The sequence below is a fragment of the Chelonoidis abingdonii genome, chromosome 10 (assembly GCF_003597395.2).
Source record: "Chelonoidis abingdonii isolate Lonesome George chromosome 10, CheloAbing_2.0, whole genome shotgun sequence".
Classification (NCBI taxonomy): domain Eukaryota; kingdom Metazoa; phylum Chordata; order Testudines; family Testudinidae; genus Chelonoidis; species Chelonoidis abingdonii.
The window spans coordinates 40893018-40910435 of record NC_133778.1 but is presented as its reverse complement, the minus strand read 5'-3'; the positions used below and the strand labels follow the sequence as shown (position 1 = coordinate 40910435).

Sequence of the window (17418 nt, the reverse complement as noted above, 5' to 3'; positions counted from 1 at the left end):
TAATTAGGAACATACACATGCAGAGTATCAGATGCACGTGACATTCTCTATCACAAGCTACACTTGAAGCTACAAGTGTCAGTACAATTTCCCCCCAAACATACTCTACTGAACATTAGGCACTAGACCAGGGGTTCTCTAACTGGGGGTCAGGACCCCTCAGGGGATTGTGAGGTTATTACATGCAGGGTTGTGAGCTGTCAGCCTCCACCCCAAGTCTTGCTTTACCTCCAGCATTAATAATGGTGTTAAATATATTAAAAAGTGTTTTTAATTTATTAAGGGGGGGGGTCGCACTCAGAGGCTTGCTATGTGAAAGGGGTCACCAGCACAAAAGTTTGACCACTGCACTAGAGGGTACTAACTTGAGATAAAACTGGTTTGTCTTATGGCAATTATAAAATGACTCCATGTACATAGTGAAAGAATATGTAAAAATGATATATTATGCCAGTTCAGTATTCTCCCAGATTTATATAACACCTTTAGTCTTGAAGAATCCCAAAGCTTTCTCCAGTCCAGGGATCATTTTTACTATTAGAAACTTTTAGAGGGGACGAGGTGTAAAAAGTCAAACAAATTTGCCTTCTGATGAGTTGAAAAGAAACTGAATGGGCATTGGTCATTGACAGGACACACTGACTTCTAGGCCATTAAACAGCAGTACAGTAATAGGAAAGCAAATCTTCATTCTCAACCTTCCATTAGGTACATCAAAGCTATAGTACAGTGCTGTTCCCGATAAACATCTTTATTTTAAAGTTTCTGCATTTTCCCATATCAAATAGTCTTTTCTTCCCCTATCCCCTACCACATGAGACAGGACCTGGAAGCAGAGCTCCTTCTTATGGCTTCCCATTTAGACTGGCCTTCAGAGCAAGGAAAGGTACATAAAAAGGTCACAGAGTGCTCAAACTCTCCTGTTACCCTGAGCCAGTTTTCAATCACCTTTATTTTTATTTAGCCATTTCTGGGATCAAAATGTCCCACTGAACCGCCTAGGGGAGCTGTAAGGCCTGATTCTGATCTGAAATGTGACACTGTGCATCAGATGTAACATCAGTTAAGCTAATGAGTTACACAGGTGTAAAAGTGATGAAAGAAAAGTCACTGTATTAAAATAGATCACCAGGAGCCACTGATGCCCAGCTTCAAACTTTGCTTAAACAAAGTTGGTGTTTGATTGTGTGATGTTTGGGGCTGCAGCACCTTTTCTATGGTACATGGCTAGGAAGAGCCTACGTAGAAAAGCCACCTGGATGATGGTTAAAATACACTAACTCTGGATCTAGTGATGATATAGCCAGAAGAGAAAGCTCTGTGAAAAGAACAGAATATATTACAGAGCCAGGGCTCTGATCTGCATAAGTGTTTGGTATAAAAACTTCCAAAATATAGAAGAACAAACAGTTGTGATATGTTCCACCACAGCATCTCACATTCTGAACTGACATCAGGAAAAACTCACCTTGTTCATACAGAATAAAGCTAAATTCTGGTACTTCTGTAATTAACAAACAAATTCCTTCTTCCTGGGGCAGATGATGTTCCAGAGCCTCAAGGCTCAGTATGTGTGAAAACTAATGGTTAAGTAACAACATTCATAAAATTGTAAGCTCTTTTAGGCAGGAACAGGCTGTATCTTATTAAAGGGCCTTCCAGGCACGAGAATATAATAGATGTAATACATAATTAACACAATCTGAATAACAATAATACAATTTACTCAATCCTGTATTTTTTTTTTTTCCTAAAGCAAAAATAGTCTTTGTGTTAATTGCAGACATCAGTACAGACATGGTGCAGGAAGGTAACAACGGTTTAGAGTACCTACAACATTTCTAGCTATGCCCCCTATCACTTGAGCTCAGACAGCAAGAGAAATGGCTGCCTCTTTGCAGTGTGGATGGTACAATGGGGAGAGGAGGTCTCCTTGTACACCTGAGGAGGAAAAGTCACTATTTGGACTTTCTGTGGAAAGAAAGAGTAGTTTGAAATCTTCACTTAAGATGATGACTTGTATGAGCCCCACTCACCACAATAATGTCTCTGTAAGAAAGAACAGCAGCAATTTACTTCAATACCACTGTTGTCCGAAATATTTTGGGACCCTTCAAGTATTTAAAGATTTAAGTTCTACTGGCTTTTTTGTGAGCAAAATAATTGCTTTTAGCAGTGTCTGAGAGGTGTGGCCAAGCTGATTCCCCAGATGCAATAACTTTATACATACTTGAAATTTCAACTGTCATTGTTTATTACTGTTTTGGCTACATTCTCTACAATTTCAGCAGCATCTTAAAGAGACAGTTAATGTATCTTTATGTACAATGAAAACAAAACGGCTTGCAACATCAAAAACAAGAGCCACAGTTTAACTGTACAATATTAAATGAAAACCTGTGGTAATACAGCCTCCTTTTTCTGCAGCATGGACAAAATTACATTTAGGTTTTCAGCATCATGAATGGGACAGTAAAAGGAATCATGTACGTAAGAGAGGGTTCTGAAAAATAAGTTTCTACCATACAAAGCAGTTAGAAAATGTTTCACATTTTAAAATCTCTGTACAAGCCACAAGAAACATTTCCTTGTTGATAGGAACTTCCAGAAATAGAAAATAACCATGAACAACTTCTATATTTAGTATCAATGTGCTCCACAGGTTGAGAGCACAAGAAACTGACTTAAAGAACTGTACTGTATATACCCAACAAAGATTTCTTTTACATGCCTTGATTGTTAATGAATCATCTACTTTTAGTCTCTCTATAACGTACAGCTGACTTGCACTTCAAGGAGGTCATCTGATTCTTTTGCAAAAGTAAAAGCAACATAATTTAGCAGCAATTAAAAGCGCCTTCAAGGAGACTTAAAAAAAATACAATATCCAATTAGAAAAAGCCATACTTTCAACATTTGTACAGGAATAAGTTGCTGAAATTTAATAACTGAAAATATGACCTATGTACAACAATTTACAATAGCATTAGAAGGGAATTCATCATTATCCTGCATAGAACATCATCCATAACCTGTCTGCATTTGGATATATGCTATCGTTTACTTTTCTCAAAGGCCTGTAAAGTGGCAGCATTGTCAAAACTTGTGACAAGTATAATAAATGTAAAGAATGTAGATGGGTTCAAAATTAGCTATTTGAGGGATAATATACCAGAAACTATGCACCACCCTTCAAATCTCAGTGAAACGAGAACACGTGGGTTTGAGGTACAGCCTTTAATAAGACCAAACAGCTAAACAAAATATTATAACTTTTTCAGAAAAGCTTAATACAGAATACAGCTGTGACACTCACTTCTTACTTTGGTTTCAACCACTTGGGAAGTAGGGTTGTTTTTTTTGTCCAGACACTGAACCTTTCCTGTGTGTTCAAATTTGTCCATTGCTTTTCTTATTTAAATAATGAAAAACTACCCTTCATGTTAGCACTCTCCAGTATCAACCAAATATACTTTATAAGTATTAAAAAGATTATTTACAGTGTTCCCAAAAACCCCCCCAAACCTTTTCTTTACTCTTAAACACGGCACATCGATTTGTGTGCAACAAGCAGTGTCATTCTTCATTGTTTAAAGGTTACAGTCAGAAGGGTATATTTATTCACAGTCCATGATCCATTCCCATCATACAAATGGACACTAAGCAGGAGGACTTCAGTCTGAAAACACAGTAATCAAAGTTATCCTGTGTAAAAACACTCAAATGCTCACAAACTAGTCTGCATCTGGAAACTATAAATATATCATGCCAGTCTTCACTTGGAGAAATTTCAGTATGAAATAATGCTTGAAGTAGGTGGCGTAGGGGATGCTGCCAGCCCAGTCATATGTAAGTTTCCTGAAGAATTTGATCTTCTCATGTGAGGGAGAAGATAAGGATCGTTAGCCAGCTGGTGGACATCAAATCGATCTTCTTTGCGGTATGCTAAACAGCGTCTGATAAAGGCCTAGAAAAGCAGGAGGGGGGAAATTACTACTCTTCCAAATAAAATAAATGCTGCTTATGAGCCAATTCTTCCTCCAGTTGATTTAACAAGTTCTAAACAGTTTGAAGTTCTAGAAGAGTTGTTGTTTTCAAGCAGCTCAATTCAGAAGAACAATGTAATTTGTAACTAACTAGTGGGTCCCCAGAATTCTGCAACACGTATGTCAAAATGGTAGGACATAAGGTTGACTTTACACCAAACATTCCTCAATGGCACTTGTTAACATACTTGTTAATCTGCCAGCATGTAACAACAAATCTAGTATCACTTTAAAAAAAAATAATCAATCTTATTTGAGAAACTTCATGAACAGAAACTATGGAATCCACATTTTACATGAAAACAAGCATCTTTTAACACATTGCAAATATTATTTCAAACCAGTAATCAATAAATTGAAGCAAGTGCAGAAGAAGTCTGAGAATGTGGAGACAGAATGCATGTTAAGTGTGTAGCCAGTGTGTTTCTATGGTCCTTCCAATACATGCTTATTTTTCCATTCAGTAATGCTAGAAGGGTTGTTCTCTCTAGCAGATTTAGTGATGCTCTCTGTAATAATGAGGATAGCTATGGCAATGTTCCAGAAATAGGATACTGGCACCTGTGGGTGGGTGGGAAGGAAGGAATCATCTTGGTCCATTTCAGAAAGACTGAATTTGGGAGGCACTGTAGCAGTGAAATTAAGTAGCTGTCAAACTATGCTAGGATTATTGACTGTGCAATCAAATACATTTTCACAAGATCATATGGCATGAAAGAAATTAGCATCTTTAGAATTTAGAAGATTTCTGTAACTTTCCTTTGTGGAAACTGTAGGAAATTCTACTGTGAATCAGATGAGAAGCTGATTAAACTATTCCATTCTAGTTGTCCTCTGTAAGTTGAGGTTTTATCACACTCGTTTGCCTAGATATGAGGGAATCTAGCAAAAAGCTACTCTTGATGGTGCTGGATGCCAGGCTGGAAAGGCACTGTACCTCTAAGCATCCTGTATCTAAAAAAAGTTGTCTGGAAAATCCCCTTACAGCTAACTCCCAGCCCCCAACCTACTTACCCCACCTTATATAACCAGGCTTGACAAAATGTGATTAAAAAAAATAATTTCCATGGATAATATTTATTTTTAAACCCCTCCCCCACAATTTTTAATTGATTTAAAGTTTCACAGTTGGGGGAAACCATGGGAGAGGATCAGAAAATAATTTAACAACAGTGGACATTGAGATTCAAAAAGTTATTAAGCTTAATAACATTAACACAAATGATCCTCTAAGTCCCAAAATAAAGTCTATCACCACAACACAAAAGTTCATACTCAGCTCTGGTGTCTTCGGCCAATCTTGGAACTATTCTTTTTTCTAAATCTGCTCTGCACCAAGCAGCCACTACCTACCCTTCCTAACTAGAGCTCAGCCTTCTTCAATTCTCTCTCTCTGGCTCAGAGAGAGGGTCAGCAGCCAACCCTCCACTGCTGCTGTCCTGATCTTCCCCTAGTTATTCTCTCCTTCAGGAGTCTCATCCTCTTTGCAGCCTCTCCTGCAGCTTCCTCTAGCAGCACCCTTACCTCCCTTGATTGAGAGAGCTCCTGGAGAGCCATCCTTCCCCTGCTGCTATCTCCTGTTTTATAAAGCCCCAGTGCCTTCCCCTAAACCCAACCTGATAGCATGTGTACTGGATCCTGCTCCCTCTTAGACAGACCATTAACCCTGTCACACAGTGCTATGGATTTAATTAACATACCATGAAAAAAATAATTAGTATTTAGTTAAGTAATTAGCTTGTAGGAGGATTAGGGAAAAATCCTCCTTTCCCTGATAAAACATTCAGTTTTTTACCCTTTGTCCTAAAATAAAGACTGAAGATCAAAGAAAAACATGCATTTGTTAGTGATGCGAATTTCATAGAAACTGGACTTGTACATAGCAGTATCATCATAATTTACTGTAACTACTGCATATCCAATAAGTGCAGGTCTTTATATAAGAGCATATGTTACCTTCCTACTGGAAAATAAAGGAAAAAATCATGCAAATATATGTGTATGAATATTAATATTCAGCAGTTCTTAGGCATTTTTGGATTTTAGCATTTTAACATTTAAAAAAATAAATGAATTATTGCAAATAGTTTGCAAGGTCCTTGGGGCAGGGTTTAGTTTTTAAATCTTTGTGCACCTATAGCACCATAGGAACAACAACATAATGTAAAAGACAGCTAAACACAAATAGGAAGAAAATGACATGAGGACCTTAAAGTGCAGTCACATACTGAAAACTGACTGTAAAAATATCATCAAGAATATGTATGTTTATTTAATCGCAATAATTTTCAGATCAGATTTTCAGTTTACAATGTGTTTTTTTCCAACTGCCAAGTCTGTCAATCTGGCCTCTTTCTTGCTTCCACATTGTCATCAATAGTCTGCAAATGCATGTTAGTTTACACTTGATGATGGTGTGCACATCAGAAAAGAATTCATCTCTCTTATATAGGTATAGTGATTAATTGATGCTAATAACAGTAAAAGATAAGTAAAAATTAATTGTTGTCACTAATGGCAGCAAATACTACTCAGAATACAAAGAGGGTAATAAATTGCCATTTTCTGACTATAACCACATTTAAATAGCTGTTGCCTCATGTTTTCCTTCAATAAATTCAATCACAAAAAACCATCAGGGTCAAACTAAAAGGTAAGGGGCATAAACTATTAAAAAATGTAAGCTTATCAGTCGCATGCTGTTCTCATATTGTATGTGCCTGTGTCCATTAACTGAATACAAGAGACCCAATTTTTCCAAACTGAGAACAAAAATTACAGGACAAACAATTCTTCTTGAAATGTCTACATAAACTTTACTTGATCCCCTAACTGTAACTTGCTCAATATGAAATTACTTTTAAGAATATCACCAACAGAAATGTATGCCAGCAAACCATAATAAAAAGGCTCATTCCAAAAAGATTCACATCTTCTTGAAAAGCAGTCTCTAAAGTTATTAAATTATGTCTACTTTGCCCTCTTAACCTTCAGAGGCGGAATCTTACTTATTTGAACAAGATTCCACATTGCTCCTACTTCTACACCATTTGGATCCCAAAAGATGTATTCCTTATATTGCTAGATTAATTCAGGGGTAGGCAACTTATGGCATGCCGCTGAAGGCGGCACGCAAGCTGATTTTCAGTGGCACTCAAACTGCCTGAGTCCTGGCCACCGGTCCGGGGGACTCTACATTTTAATTTAAAATGAAGCTTCATGAACATTTTAAAATCCTTATTTACTTTACATACAACAGTTTAGTTATATATTATAGACTTATAGAAAGAGACCTTCAAAAAATGTTAACATGTATTACTAGCACGCGAAACCTTAAATTAAGATTGCCAACCCCTGCATTAATTGTTTTGGAACACTGGAAGTAGCACCCAATTGTTTTCCTATAGCATTATTTTGAACGAGCATCAAGTCTTTTGCTTGAGACAGGTCACTAATATCCAGAGTAAGCATAAGAACAATTTTAAAAAAAGTACCTCCGATTTATTTTCTTCCCCAATTTCTAGAACCTAGTTTATGTACAGCTGTCCACAGCTATAATCACCAAGGTCACTGGAATCTCCTTTTATCCTCACTTCTCTGTAGAATCTTGATTAATATGTCCAGGGAGAAGGGGTTAGACCAGTGGTTCTCAAACTTTTGTACTGCTAACCCCTTTCACATAGCAAGGAGTGCAACCTCCCCTTATAAATTAAAAACAAATTTTTTATATATTTAATACCATTATAAATGCTGGAGACAAAGTGGGGTTTAGGGTGGAGGCTGACAGCTCACGATGCCCCCTGTAATAACCCTGTGACCCCAAGGGGTCCCGACCCCCAGTTTGAGAACCCCTGGGTTAGACATTTCTTCCAGTACCAAAACAGTATGGTGTTTTTAAATGTACAGATCTCTGCTCTGCATGCCCTATGGCAGCCCAACTATTCTGATATTCTTGTCCCTCATGAAGCTGACCTGATCTTGAGAACATGTACTGCTTAACCAGCCTAGAGTAATGTGACTGGTACATTATGAATTTCAAAGGGAGCAATGGTAGAAGGCATTTTCCCAGTGCATTCCAGCAGTGAAGCTGGTTCTTCAGATTGAGAAAACTAGGTAACAAACATTCACTATTTTCAGAAGCAGCCTGTTACAAAACAAAATTTTTATGAAATGACTTAATTAGCTAATACAGTGAGGCAACCAGAGTCTTCTAGGGAATAAACACCAAAACCAGACAGCATCAGTGATGACAGTTTTTGGGAAGGCCTGGTCTGAAGCACCTTGGAGTCCTTCTGGAGGAAAGGCATATGTAAATGTAAAATGATGAAGTAAGTCTTTCCCAGATTACTTTTGGACATCTGATCTTGGATAAGTCCCAAAAGAGATATATTGTACAAAAAACTGAAATAATTTCCAACTGTAAAGAGAGGCTGTAACCAAGAAAACCTGTCCATTGTATCTTTCCCACTTACATGATATTCTTAAATTAGTGGTAATTTTATAGCTTGCTTCTAAAGTAAATACTCTAAAACCAATCAATAAATTTAGTATTTGCTTCATGCTACTTAATTAGGTTCTAAGAAAATTTACCTTGGCTTCATTGCTTACAACAGGTTTAACTGGGAACTGGACTTCTGTGGCTTTTAATATTGTGTTTTCTTGTAAGATATCTTGTTGTGATTGATTATGACCAAATGGCTGAAAAATAAATTCAGATAAATTTCCTCATGAAGCATCCAAATATCAATTTCAGTGACAACATATCTTCATTCTAATTTATGTTATTTTAAACTGTCTGTGCGCTCACAAAAATATCTAGTAACACTTAAGTAAAATGACATTTTTATGTCAGGCTAGACTATTTGTTCCTCTACCTCTTGTTTGAAAGAGGTATCAATGAACATAATATCAATGTTCAGAAACTGAAGTAACATAAGGTCTTTATGACCACAATTTCAGTGCGTAGTGGAGATATAAGTAGAGAAGCTTGTCTTAAAGCTGTACACAGTTTTTAAACACATTTTTGTCTCACCTTTCTTCCATAAAGACACTGGAAAAAGATTACTCCAACTGACCATACATCAACCTTGTTTGAAATCTTTGGTGGCTCTTTGCCAACTACAAAACACTCTGGAGGCAAGTACCTGTAAAACCAAAACCTTCTGTCACTACAAGTAAACCTATAATGTTTATATCATGTTCAAACACAAAATTATACATCTGACTGCACCTGATTCCTTAACATTGGTACAGTTATTTCAAGCCTGTGTTTTGTTTTTTTAAATCAAGAGTGACATTGTAATTTTCAATATTCCATAGTGTCAGACACAGATAATAGAGCTAATCAACTATATAGTGAGATTTCAATTTTTAGAAAGTGAAGTTAATGTTAAATAAAATAGACCCTATTCCTTATCGCATATTCCTAGGAGTGGGCAAAATAACTATTGCCTGAGATTTAGGGATTGGAGCCCTAGACTGGATATATACTCCTCTTTTTGTTGCCTGTTCTCACAGGAGGTAAATAAATTAAATATGTATTTACTGAAACGTCTATGTAAATCACAAGATTGTTTTCTATTTATTATAGAAGCAGAAAATTTTGAAAATGACTATACAGTACTTTACATCTATCAACATTAAAGCTTAGGTAACCCTTTCATTACTGTCCCTTCTTCACACTTGATAACCTCCTGCAATGTATTGTATATCAATGAAATTAAAATACACCGTATAGTATATACAGTAGGTAGTGAATAGTTTACAAGAGATACAATGAACACAGACATTCAGCTTCTGTACATGACAATTTACATAAAATTCCTTATAAAATAACTCCCACTTTAAATTATCTTATAGCATTTCCTTCTATGAATCAACCTTTTCGAGACATACTTGGAGACAGAAAACAGCTAGTTTCTAAAGAAAATCCCATCATTTTAGCAATGTGATGTGCTGAAACTTAGTAGTGGTATTAAGGTCATGGATCCCACTATTTTTTGATCTTGTATTAATTTATAATGTAATTATTGCACATGGCATTTCAGACTAGTTAGAGGCCAAAGACCAACACTTTATAACACAGATCCCCCTAAAGTAATACTGAGAGGGTTAAGTAGATACAACATCAGAAATAGTTCAAGGTGCATAATGTCTCTAAAAATAAAGCCACTTATTTAAGCTCCTAAATATGGAATTAAGCATCCAACTTTAGGTTCCCAAGATTGAAAATTTTGTCAGCTGATTTTGTGTGTATTTATAGTATAAATGACTAGAGGCATTATTATGCTAGTAACAAAACAGTAATATATCAGTAATTTTAAAAGATGAATCACACCAAATGATAAATTATACCAAAACATAGGCCAAGCCGAAACATTAATGAAACAAAACAATGTATACATAGAAATATTTAAACAAGATATGTAGAGTTGTGAACTAGAGAACATCTTTAGACTGACACAGTGACTAGAAAGTGAAAAAGTCAAAAGCAAGTTGTAGAAAGATTCACGAGTGAAAATAATTCTAACACATCCATATTATTTAACATTTTCATTTGGCATAAATATTTCCAAATATTAATGTGTCTCTCTCTCTCCCACCTTCCTCCCCCTGCCAAATAGATATAGTGTTTCCTAACTACTGAGTGCTTGACTTTGCAACCTAAATTATGGGTTTTTAATGTGAGGGGGTTTGTGTATAATTTCCGAGGGGTGGGTTCTGTGTTTTGTTAGCTAAAGAAGAAGGTAAAAACAAATTCTATTATGTAAAACTTAGTAAACGGAAAAAGCTACAGAACTGAGAGGGGCTCAAACTTAATTTTAAACAGAAAAGTTAACATTGTACCTGACTTCTTTCCTTACTGCAGGTAAACTAATGAAAAGAGGTGAAGTGCTCAGAGGAGTTGGCAGATAATGAACTAACCAACACTACCCTCCTACTTACTCTTCAAACCCACTAGCAGGATTGAAGGGCTGCTATGGCAAAGAGCAGAAAAGCCAAAAGCCCTATTAGAACAGGGAGGGACTGGGGAGAACAAATCCCAGCCAGGAAGTTTCTATAGGCAATAAAAATACTCACTGCTTTTCCTGTTCTGTAGGCAGTTTTATCATTACAGCTTTCTGTAAAAGTGCCCGACTGCACGAGAGACAAGAGGTGGTTTATACCCCACCTTCATTTCCACCCAACAGACACACTAATGGGATGTCTCTGGGTCTCCTACCGACCTGTTGAAGTTCAGATGCAGGAGGGAGGGAGAGAGTGTAATTTCGCTCTCTGGGGTATCTCAGGCTGGCTGTTCCCTGCCCTACAACTGCTAAAATCCTCAGTCTTCAAAGGCGAGGGCATTTCCTACTACCTCCCTTCATGGCTGCCATGAGCAAATCCTCGGGCTTGTCTTGGTTATAACATTTTATTATACATGTTCCAACACATTTCAGACCATGACTTTGCAGTCAGTGCATACAAGGGAAAGTTGTATTTCACATTGTGTCAGCTCATCTGGATTCTGTTCAACCACGTCACAGTGACGATGTCTACAATGACCACAAAACTGTGGCCAGTATACTGTTAACTATCTCTTTAAGGTTATATTCTAACACGATTAGATTTCATAGCAAAGACAATTCCCTAAAGTGCTCCCTCTTTTCATCAATAGGTGTGGGGCTTATTCCTGAAACCAAGTAGTATTAATTAAGGGGTATTCAATTTCTGGGATTAAAGGTGGCACAATTGACAAGAAGGCCTTTAAACTAGGAGATAAGGGGACAAGACTGGGAGAGACTCGTGAAATCTCTACATCTCACTTCAATACAAAGGAACAGGAAAATCAGCTAAATGAAGATATAGTAAATGGTAGTGGGACATCAAAGCAAGGAAACCAGGTGAGGTCTGAAGGAAACAATTAAAATGCTTGTACACAAATGCCAGGAGTCTGGACAATAAAATGGAGCAATTGGTGCTACTGGTGCAGAAGTGAAACCAGATATTATAGGGATTACAGAAACATTCATGACTGGAATACAGGTATTGAAGGGTACATGCTGTTTAAGAGAGAGAGAGAGAAATAAAGATAAGAGTTGTATGTCAACTAAGTAGTACACTAAAGAAATACAAAGTGATTGTATGGACAAAACAGAATCTGTTTGGGTCAAACTCACTTTATGGAAGGACTGCAACAAGACCCTCTTTTTACAGTAGTACCAGAGGTTTGCTATAGACCCCCATGGTCAGACTCACATATGTGCACAGAGATTTCCAATATTATTAGAGACAAATACTTCTAGGAATGGTAAAGATTGGAGAATAAATGCTACTAAGACTGGTAAGACCCACATAATCCTGGTTGTGTGATAGATGAGAGTTTTCTTCCTCAAATCATCACTGAACCACCAAGAGTTGATGTAATTTTAGACTTGCTTTTGGTAAGTAGTGAAGACATCAAGGAAGAGCTAGTCATAAAAAATAACCTTGGATCAAGTGTTCGTGGGCTGATTAAATGAAAAGATAATCAAAACCTGTTTGTCAACTATGATTTTTTATTGTAAAAGGGCAGACTTTGGTCAATTAAAAGAATTACTTAAAGACGTCAACTGTACTGAAGAGCAGAAAAAACAAATGTGGAGGTGGCTGGAATTTCTCCACATCAACTATACAAAACTATCTGAAATTTGCATTATAAGAAAAGGGAAAAGAACTTGTAGGGAAAGGCTACAGACCCAGCTGGATGAATAACCACCTAAAAAGTTTGTTATGAGTAAGCCGAGAACCTATAGGGAATAAGAAAAGGGGTTGATTAGCAAAAAAAAATAAAATATAAAAATAAAAAAATAAAATAAAAAATCTATATTGTGGAAGTTAGAAAAAGAAGGAGTAAAGCAAGAATTACCAAAAGTCAAGCTGAATTAGCTCTTGCTGTGGACATTTAAATAAGTAAGTTTTTTAGTTATATAAATAGAGACAGACTATGGAAGGATGAAGTTGGGCCATTATGCAGTGTAGATGGGAAGAAGATTAAAGATCATCTAGATACAGCTCAAAAACGAAATAAATAATTTGCTTCAGTTTTCAGTAAGGATGACAATACAGAAATGTGATGGAAATGAGTGTCAAGAAATGGAAACTACTACATCTCAGGTAGAAGAAAACTTAACGATCTTATTATGCTCAGATCAGGAGGACCAGATAATTTCCATCCCAGAACACTGAAACAACTGACACATGACATTGCTAGCCCGGTAGCAAGTATATTTAATAAATCTACCTATTCAGGCATAATACCATATAACTGGAAAATAGCTAACATTGTATCTATACTTAAGAAAGGGAAAACAAGTGACCTGTTAGCCTGACTTCAGTAATATGCAAGGTTTTAGATCAAGTTGTGAAAGAAAGAATAACTACATTCATAGAGGCAAATGATCAAGGGGATGTAATGCAATAAGGGTTAACAGAGGTAGAACATGAAAGACTGATCTGATTTCCTTCTTTGAGAAAATAACTGATTGTTTAGATAAGGGAAGTGCAGTAAACCTAACATACTTGGGCTTCAGTAAAACATGTGACAACAGTACCACGTGGGAAATTATTCCTTAAATTAGGGAAGACAGGGATCAGCACAAGTGTTGTAAGGTGGATAAGTAATTAGCTGAAGGGGAAAAGGCAGTGAGTTATGCTACAAGGTGAAGTACTGGACTAGAGGGAGATTACTAGTGGAGTTCCTCAAAGATTAGTCTTGGGGCCAATCAACATTTTTATGAATCACCTTGGCACAAAAAGTGTAAGTGTGCTGATAACATCTGCTGACAGTACAAATACAGAGGAAGACAGGGTTATTATACAGGAATATCTGGATGATCCTGAAGACTGAAGTGACAGAAATGGGATGAAATTCAATGGTACAAAATGCAAAGTCATTCACTCAGGGTCCAATAATAAGAATTTCTGCCTTCAGCTGGGGGCTTATCAGCTGGAAGTGACAGAGGAGGAGAGAGACCTGGATGTGTGGGTCTATCACAGGATGATTATGAGCCACCAGAGTTATGTAGCTGTGAAAAAGGCAAGTGTGATACTAGGAAGTATCAGATGAGGCATTTTCAGTAGAGATAAAGTAGTATTAATGACATTGTGTAATGCACTGGTAAGACTTAATTTGGAATACTGGTACAATTCTGGTCACTCGTTCAAGAAAGATTAATTTAAACTAAAGCAGGTGCAGAGAAGAGCCAGTAGGAAGATAAGGGGAATGGAGGACCCATCTTATGAGAGGAGACTGGGAAAACATGGCTTGTTTAGGCTAGTAAAATGAAGGCTGAGGGGAGATATGATTGCTCTCTATAAATACGTTAGCGGATATGATTGCGCTCAGGAAGGCGAAGAGCTATTTAAGCTGAAAGACAATGTTGGCACAAGAACAAGCATATATCAACTGCCCATGAACAAATTCAGGCTGGAAATCAGAAGAAGGTTTCTAATTGTCAGAGGGATGAGGTTCTGTAGCAGCCTCCCAAAAGTTGTGGGGGCAAGCAACTTAATTATTTTAAAGAGAGAGCAGAACAAATTTATGACAGCTACTGTATGATGAGGTTGCTTGTGGTGTTAGGGGAAGGGCTCAATTTCTCTGGTCTTCACTTTTGGTTTATGTCTGATGCATCTGAAGCTCATGCTTCAGGGTTTCACCTGGCAACTAGAAGAAGTCAGGACGGAATTATTCTCCCCCCATCATATGTTCTGGGTGGGTGTTTTTATCTCCTTTCTTTAAAGCATCAAGGAGGACCCACAGCTGGAGATGAGATATTGGAATGGAATTCTATTATTAACAGCGCGATTAATCACCATTAATATTTTTATCGCTTGACAGTCCTAGTTTTTTTGCCTTCCTCTACAGAGTCTGGGTGCGGGTCACTTGCTATGATTACTTAGTTGTACCTCATTTAATCATTTCCCTGCCACCATGGGGGCCTTGAGCCCTCCTATTTGTTGTCTGTGACACTGAATAGGCGAGTCTCCTGTGGGTTGTAATACTTTGGTCTAATTTTGGTTGTTGGGTTTAACGTGAAGGTGCTGGATGGTGTTGGTGGCCTGTAATATGCAGAAGGTCAGGCTAGATGATCTGATGGTCCCTTCTGGCCTTAAACTTTCTAAGTAGCAGAAGAAGCAGGCACACTCTCCACTTCCCACATATATTTTTCAAATAAATAGTCATATGAAGACATAAACTGGCCATGCCCTTCACAGTATTTGGACTTCTGCACAAAGTGAGAGGTCAGAGGGTGTTCAGTCTTACTTTTCCATAAGATTTTTACACTTGCGCTCATTTGGGAAATGTATTTAGACATGCATTTTTTAAATGCTTTGTTCAGAACATGTGCTGCAATTTCACTGCACAAGGTTTCAGGTAAGCATGTGAGAAATGCCTAATTCTCGAAGGTCCTCCTAAGGGTCTAACCTAGTGCACAAATTTTAATTAACATACATAACACTGGAAAACACTTCATAACAGTTTTATACTGACACAGTATATATTTATCCTGTATGTACACATGTAATAAAAACTGCCATATATATATTATCCCAACACATATAGTATGGATGGTCAGTTTTCCAGTCAACTGAACCTTTAAGACTAAAGTAATTATTTTAATGTGTGTGTATACATGGTCTGAAGAAGATGATGATCTGGGGATCTAAAGTTCTTGGAACTGTTAACATTTCTCCCAGGAGAATTTCCCAGTGCTAAGCATCTATGCAAACCCATCATCCCTGGGAGGGCTGTCATGATCTTCCAAAAGCCAAAGGGTTTAATATATATTTTCTTCCTGGAAAACATGTTTATAACATTCTGAACTAAAATGGTGATTCTTTCAGAATGTCCAAATATAAATCCTGGCTGCTGCCTTCCTGGAAGATTACGAGTGAAGTATAAACTGACTTCCACAGAAGTAAAAATAGAAACATAGGAATTGCCACACTAGAAGTAATCAAAGGTCTTCCTAGTCCAATTTCATTTTTCCAACACCCATCACTTTTGGGGGAAAAAAACCCAATAATAAAACCCTCATACTGCACCTAACTGTGCAACACTATGCTTTGGGCAAGGGTTATTCTCTCTTACTTCAGCTGATCCCCAGATTTGAAAACTGATTATCTAATGTAACTGTAGAAGTTATTCATACTCCTATAAACATCTGATTATGTTATGCATCCTACAAAATTCAGTAATATTATGTTACTTCAACACGAAGATCCACAGGCTAAATGTTGCACATAAATCCTTTTCCTTCCCCCATTTTGCATTTGATGCTTTTAATCCTAGATATCTGTGTAAAACTGATTTTACATTTATTGTTCAAATTTCAATAGAGTTTAAATAACATCTGTCCAAACTTAAAATTACCAATAAGTTCCTGCCCCTTGTGAAGTTAAGTCCATTCCATCCACACCATAGCTGTCATCATCCATTATTTTAGAGAGACCAAAATCAGTGATTTTTATTTCTCCACATGCTGTTCCATCTACTAGAAGGATGTTACCTAACAACAATAAAAAATTATGAATATGCAATCTTATCACAAGAATACTAAATAAATGCTTCTTACTAGGTTCAGTCTGCAGCAGTGCCTGATACAGCTGAAGCAGCTGACCACCACCTTTCTACCCTCCTCCTCAAACCATTTTGACCCCTGCATGGCTCTAAGTTGCTCCCAACTGCAATGCCCCCCCCAAGGGATTGACTGGGTAGCTGAGAAACACAAGATCACAGCAACCCTGGCCATGGTGCTTTTTCCCCACTTATTGTCCTGAAAACATGTTCTACCAGCACCATAGAATTCACAGGAAGCTGGTTAAACTGGCTTTAGGGCCAGCCTCTATATGCCCCCCAAGAACAGTGCAAAGGGGCTGCAGATGGGCGTAGGATCTCTCCCCGTTTTTAAACTGCACAATGAATTTCTCATACTATTTTTGTTTTCCTTAAGCAATATACTTTATTCATCATTTAAACAACATTTTTTTATTTTACCAATCTTGATTTAATATTTTTGAAAGAGAACATAAAAGTCTTAATAAAAATATATTCAAAATTGTTCTAGATGAGAACAATCACCCCTGGAACTGTGCAAAAGAGCATGCATATTGTACAACTCTATCCTCTCTAAAAGAAAACAATGTTAACAGTTTCTTACTTATTAAGTGGTAGCTTGATGTTGTACAGCACGCTACAAAAACACTGTCTTTGCCATAAGGGGATAACAATTTAAGATTCACAAAGAGAATACTAACAAACTAGATGGTCAAATGAAATCCCAAGGTAGAAGATGGTATAAATCTTTAGTCTGTTTAAAATGGTCACACTCACTTTATTTACTCTATGTTG

The 17418-nt window shown here is 37.1% G+C and overlaps 1 protein-coding gene across 4 annotated transcripts in view; it reads right to left on the bottom strand.

Annotated features, from left to right (window-relative positions):
• Nucleotides 1-2230: 2230 nt before the first annotated feature.
• Nucleotides 2231-17418, bottom strand: part of TLK1 (tousled like kinase 1) — a 143176-nt gene continuing 127988 nt past the window's right edge. For all 4 annotated transcript variants that reach the window (XM_032771035.2, XM_032771036.2, XM_032771033.2 and 1 more), the window contains 4 exons: nt 16441-16576; nt 9079-9190; nt 8637-8744; nt 2231-3967 (listed from right to left, as the gene is read on the bottom strand). In XM_032771035.2, the coding sequence (XP_032626926.2) occupies nt 3791-3967; nt 8637-8744; nt 9079-9190; nt 16441-16576 (533 nt within the window). In that variant the 3' untranslated portion in view covers nt 2231-3790. The remainder of the gene's footprint in view (nt 3968-8636; nt 8745-9078; nt 9191-16440; nt 16577-17418) is intronic.